We start from the raw sequence: 6,079 nt of genomic DNA on the forward strand, positions 1-6,079 counted from the left end.
GCGTGGTTGTAACAGCTGGGAGAAGGGGAGCCAGCACTGTGGGACCAGCCAGCGCTCTGCCACCAGCAGCCTGTACCCAGATGAGTACCAGTAGTCTAGGAGAAAACCCAGAACACAGGCAGAAGGTCTTTATTCCTTTCCTTAATGAGATTCCCCAGCTGGTTTCCCGACACTCAGTCTTTTGCCTTTCTATCTGCTGTTATTCATTTAACAAATTCACGGGGAGCACTGGAAAATTGGGAAGCTGATTATTTGAGTTTAGTTGCTACAGCTCATTTGCTAGGCTAAGGATTTTATCACCTTGGGTGAGGATGATCTAACCTCACATTACTTAAATGTGACACAAACTACATGTCCCAGTGCATGCCAGAAAAAATCCTCCCTTTCACAACTCAAAGCACTGGAATAATACGTGAAAGCTTCATAGCAGCTCTCTCTGTGTTACACAAAACTGATATAGCCAGGCTGCTACACATGCAGAAACTGACAGACATTTTCATTACAGGTGCCTTCATGGAAAATTAAACTACTCAACAACCTTCAGACTGCCCTGCTGAAAGAGTTAGTCATAAATTAAACCAGGAAATATTGTTAGAGATTCTATATGGTTTTCAGTTAGCAGAGGAATCAATGATGTAGGAAATTAACATACAGTACAAGTGTTCAGTCAGAGTTGTACATATTGTCCAAGTATAATCCCTCCATCAATTTCAACCGAAATGAAGAATTACAGGTCAGGTATTTTTAATAACTTCACAGGTCAGTAACGCAGTTTTGGCTGCAGCATCTCTTCCTGCAGGTATCAGGAAGAATCGCATAAGAATTTTAATTTCCACCTATTCCTCGTTTTACTCTCCCACTCACTATTTCTCATCTGACAACATTCTTGATTCAACTGTGCAAGAAGTAATTTCATCCAAATAGGTTCCGCCAAGCCTACCTGTAAGAGCTGCAGATTGTGAAATGTATAGGTAGGAAATAGAACTGTTTTAAATTACTTATCAAGCAATTGTCTGAATTGACAGCAAGTGAACACACTAGTTGTCAAAATACATGACACATCTGTTTGTTTGCTTTTTAAACTTGCTATCTCTGAATATTTTAATTCCTAGGAACAGAATATGTTTTTTGTGATGTTGGGAGTGGAGAGAGAGGAAGACGTCTGCTCATGCATGCAGGGTTTTTTGCTCCTCAGATTCCTTAGGACACTGATCTAGCGATGCAGCCTGTGCCACAGCCTCCCCAGCTCCGTGCCACTGCACGCACATCGCTCCACACACAGCGCGGAGCCCAAACTCCCGCTCAAGTCGGGAGGAGGCTGGCCGGGGCGCCGAGACGCTTCAACACGCTGCTTTCCTTGCCGACCGGGGTGTGAAACTTCGGAAAACGAGTTCATGGCGGAAAAAACCAACAAAAGCCACTGAGGAATGCGCCAGCGCCCGGCTTTCCTCGGCGACGGCCCGCGCTAGGCACACGCCAGAGCAATGCCTCCTCGAATCCCGGCGAGGATTACTCGCAGCCAGGCGAGGCTCGCACAGCTCGGGCTCCCCGCCGGCTCCCGAGCGCCACGTCGCTGGTCCCACAGACGCGGCGGAGACGCCCGTGCCCGGCCGGGAGGGGCAAAATGCGCCGGCCCCGATCCCACCTGTGGCTGCCCGAGGCCCCGCGGCCGCCGCACCGGGCGGACCAGGCGCCCCGGCCGCTCCTGCCCGGCGACCCTCAGCGGGCTGTCGACACTCGTGGAGGCGGCGGAGCGGGAGCTGCCCGCGGGGAGACTCGGCCGGCGGCAGGAGCCGAGCCCCGCAGCCCCTCCCGCCGCACCCGGGGTCTCGGGGGGCAGTGCCCCGCCGCCACCGGGCTGTCAGCCCCGCTCACCTGCCACGGCAGCGACGTCCCGGAGTGCCGCAGCCCAGAGTCCCAGCACGAGGAGCCGCGGGATCGCCATGCTCCGCTTCAGCTCCATCTCTCCCGCACCACCATCCTCTCCCCTGGTCCCGGCGCCGCGGGGGGCTCCCACCGCCCGTGCAGGCGGCGGCGGCGACAGCGGCTGGGGCAGCCCCGCGTCGCCGCCCGATTCCGGGCTCGCCCGGCAGGCTACGGGCACGCTCAAACTTCTGGCTCCGGCCGGGGCGAGCCCCGGGAGAACCTGCTGAGGGGCGACGGCGCGGGTCGGGTCAGGTCCACTCCGCTCCCGTCGCCGCCGCCGGGCGATCTCCCCCTGCCGGCTTGGCCGCCGCGGCGCCACTCCGTGGGTCGCTCCGTCCGTCCGTCCGTCCGTCCGTCCCTGCCCAGCCGCCGCCGCCGCCTCCTTCAGGAAATGGCGCTCTCGGGCGGTCACCGTGCGCTGTGCTCCCCCTCTGACATCACATCATGAATATGCATGAGCCGGGCGCCCACCGCCCCCGAAGCGGCGAATCACCGCGCCCGCCGCCCCCGCTCCGCCGCCCCGGGACGGGACCGGGGCTCCGAGCCCCCGGGAGGGCGGGACGGGACGGGACGGGGAGGGGCGGGGTGGGGCGGCAGCGGCCGCGGTCGGGAGGTGTGTGGAGGCGGCGCCCCCCGAGGGCTGCTCCGCCGAGCGGCCTGGTTTCCAGAGCGCCGGGAGCGATGACCCACATCCGCGGGAGCTGCCGGGGCACGGTCATCCCCCTACATCCATGTGGCCCCTCTGGAGCCCCAGCGCACCATCGGCCCTCCAGGGGAGGAGGACTTGGGGCCACCACCGGGACTCAGCCCCCCCAAGCCGAGGCTCTGCCGGGATGAGCAGAGCCCCGCCTCATGCACAAGCACCCCCTGCCCCATCTCCCTCGGCCGGCCCTCTCCAGCTCCTCGCTTCGGCCTCACTCTCCTCACCGTTCGGCCCCTTGCTCCGCGGGTGTCGGTCACCCCATCCCGGCAGCTGAGCTGTGGAGGAGCACCGGCAAGGTGAGGAGATCCACCCGTGCCCTTCAGGCAGGATCGGCTCGGCCTTGACCATTTTTCCACTAGCGGAAAAATAGGGAGAGAGCTCAGGAGGGAGATCTCTGCTGCCACAGGGTTAGTGGAACGGCGTGGGAAAAGTCACTTACAAACAGTTTTTTTAAAAATCTAGCGCTGCTTTTTCGTAGGAGTTACGGTGAGAATCTGGGTTGAAAGGCGCCATAAAGAGCAATATCGTTACAACACGATGCAGCTCCCAGCTCTGCCACAGCCATCAGCGTGCAGCACTTGCCCAGCAGCACCCGAAACGCTGTGGAAACCTGGCTAAACGGAGGAACGCAGGGAATCTGCACTATCCCCTGGAGGGGGAAGGAGAAACTGAGGCACAACTAGCTCATATAATTCCATTCCAAACTCTAATCTTCACTCCCCCTCCCAAGTAATTTGCATTTCTGATAGGAATTCCTAGGGGACTGAAGCAATGCCAAGAAGATTTCATTACTGGAATGGAAATGTCATTCCCTCCCCAGTGCCTCCTGCTGCAATGAGGTAGCTGGGAGGAGACACTGACGAAGCCATCCATTCGAGTGCTTGTGGGAAGTCTAGTTGCACCTGGGGACAGGAAATCGCGGGGATCACTGCAGCTCTTGGGCTGAGAGGTTTTGTGCTGGTGCTCGCTAAAAGCTTCATGCACACTTGCTGTCGTTGCTGCCTCTCCCCCAGGCATCCATCCAGCTATATGGTCTGTTCCTGCACTTAGGGCAATAGCACCCTCCAGAAGGTAGCTACTTTTGCAGATCTTAGCTGTTTCATGAGAAAAAAAAAAGGCCATTAGAATAATGACATGTTTCTATGGTGTTTTCCTTCTAAGGATTTCTTACAGCCCAACAATTACAGAGGCTTACACTACACTGGTCCCATGGGCTCAGGAAGTGCTCCAGTTGTAGCATGGCACAGGCCAGATTCAGGGCTGGTGTAAGAGAGCAAAGCTTTGCTGGAAGCAGTAGACCAAGGAGGATTTTTCCCATCAAAAGATCTGACTTCAGCTGTTCTGAGAAGGACTTTGTGTTAACAGTGATAGGCAGGAAGAGCCATATGAAAACTGGACTGAAATTCTGCACACACTGCCAGTTGAAGTGCAAACTGCAGTGGGAAAACTCACAGAGGAGTGCAGTATCACCATGCAGAAAGCAAAGGAACTGGTGAATCTTAAATGTTTTTAGGAACTGGAGAAAAATAAACTCTCTTGGCCTCTTGTGGCACTGAATTAGCACCATGGCTTTATTCTCCAGGCTGTAACATCAGTGACAGTGCTCACTGTTCACACACACAGAACACAGCTTTTGGCTCTCTGGATTACATTCTTTCCTTACTTCTGCTGCAACAGTGTTTTGCCACATCTCACCAGACGCAGTGGGAAGTGTAGGTATATTCCAGAAAATGCCTGAATACCTATTATTATTATACCATAATCCAGAGGTGAATGCCCAGTGCTGGGAGACTTCTGAAAATGAAGAAAAAGAGAAAAAAGGACAAAAGGGAGGGAGGGAGAGAGAGAGGGAGGGAGGGAGGGAGGGGAAAGTGAGATGGCAGAAGGAAGAGAACTATTTCCTGGCCTTTCTCACCTTCTTCTACTGTTAAGCCTTTTCTAACTACTGAGACCCAAGAGGACATCTGGAATAGGCTATCCCAGTGAGAAAGCAAATCCCCATTTCCACATAAGAAGCCATAGCCCTAAAAGTTCAACAAAAGCTGCTGGCATATACCACTGCTCCACTGTTGAAGTAGTCAGTCTGCAACTGGATAGAAAATTCTCGTGTTTTATACAAGGTGTTTTCTATAGAGCTGCCTGGTTTGCACTGGGATTCAAGAACTTGTCTGCTCCATCCTCTGAGGTGGGATTTGAGAAGCAGCATTAACCCCTCCATTGCTAGGGGGCAGATTCCTCATCCTGCATCAGGAGGCCGTGGCAATGGCAAGAACAAGGATGAAGTGGCATTCAAGGGTTGCAGGAGTACAGGAGTAGCTCTGCTCTACAATGTAGTAGACCCAGGATGGATATTCAGATGCTTCCTGAATGGGAGATCTGTTGAAGCCAGCATATTTAGTCCCAGGCTAGAACAAGAGCTGCTCCCAGCTTCTTGGTCACCACCAGAGGCTACAGCAAGTGATGGGAGGAAGCTCCCTGAGTGTGAGGGCTTTTGCAGCTTAGGGATGGCTTCTCAAATTAATGGCCCAAAGTTGGCCCAGAATGCAGTGACTGAGGAAGCACAAACCCTGAGGACTTTCCAAAATTTGACAAGGACACAGCTTGAGAGCTACTGGATAATGCAATGGCATTTCAGGTCACTGGAAAGGACTAAACTGAGAATAAACTATCTCCATTCTCTGTCAAACCCATCATAATGGATTGCTCATGTCAGATAATAATAGTGTTTAATGTGGCCACTTCTGAGGCCCCAAATATAACTCCTCATCTTGGCATACACGTGGGACAAAACTGGCCATCCCAAGACCTTGGGTATGGTATTTAAAGCCACGTGTGGCTGCAGCAGCAACAGAAGCTCACAAGAAGGCTGAAACTCATCCTGCCTCTGTCTGGGCTAAGCTTGCCATAACTGAGTTATGCTGCTCATTTAGGAATTCTCTTAGATACAGCTGAACTCTGTTCTCTTTGAATCTATATTATTCTACCATCTCCTCCCTTCTCTTTTCTTGTCTTCCTCTCAACCACCTTCTTCAAGCAAGCAACTGTATTGAAATATTACAGCCTCTCTGTTTCAGCCTCATCCAGCTCTTACATCTTTCATATGTGCTGGTTTTAACTTTCCGTGTGAATGCAAAGAAGGACAGGGAACTCTATTAAAGACCTGCATTTACTTTGTCTTCAGAATACCAGGATATCAGGTGTGAGTCTGAGCTTTGAGTTCTGATCCTTGGCCTGATCCTTTCCTAGTTCCCAAACTCTCCCAGCTCTGCCTGGGTGTGGCAGGTGGCATGGTATAGATGAGGGAAACTAGGTGGAAATTGGTGGATCTAAATTCGGATTTTTCTCTAAGTTTCAAGGTTATCCAGTTTGGCCCCAGCTCAATCATAATCATCACTCCAAGCCCAAACATTGTTCCTCCACATGTCTGGGATGGTTATTTTTTTTTAGAAG

At 53.1% G+C, this 6,079-nt stretch overlaps 1 protein-coding gene across 3 annotated transcripts in view; it reads right to left on the reverse strand.

Annotated features, from left to right (window-relative positions):
* The window catches only part of TYRO3 (TYRO3 protein tyrosine kinase), a 42,019-nt gene extending 39,516 nt beyond the window's left edge, over window positions 1-2,503 (reverse strand). The window contains exon 1 of one of the 3 annotated variants that reach the window (XM_074543007.1): window positions 1,876-2,503. In XM_074543007.1, coding sequence (XP_074399108.1) covers window positions 1,876-1,963 — 88 coding nt within the window. In that variant the 5' untranslated portion in view covers window positions 1,964-2,503. The remainder of the gene's footprint in view (window positions 1-1,875) is intronic. The other 2 variants (XM_074543008.1, XM_074543010.1) reach the window with 2 other exon arrangements.
* Window positions 2,504-6,079: the final 3,576 nt, after the last annotated feature.

The sequence above is a fragment of the Zonotrichia albicollis genome, chromosome 6, assembly GCF_047830755.1.
Source record: "Zonotrichia albicollis isolate bZonAlb1 chromosome 6, bZonAlb1.hap1, whole genome shotgun sequence".
Taxonomy (NCBI): domain Eukaryota; kingdom Metazoa; phylum Chordata; class Aves; order Passeriformes; family Passerellidae; genus Zonotrichia; species Zonotrichia albicollis.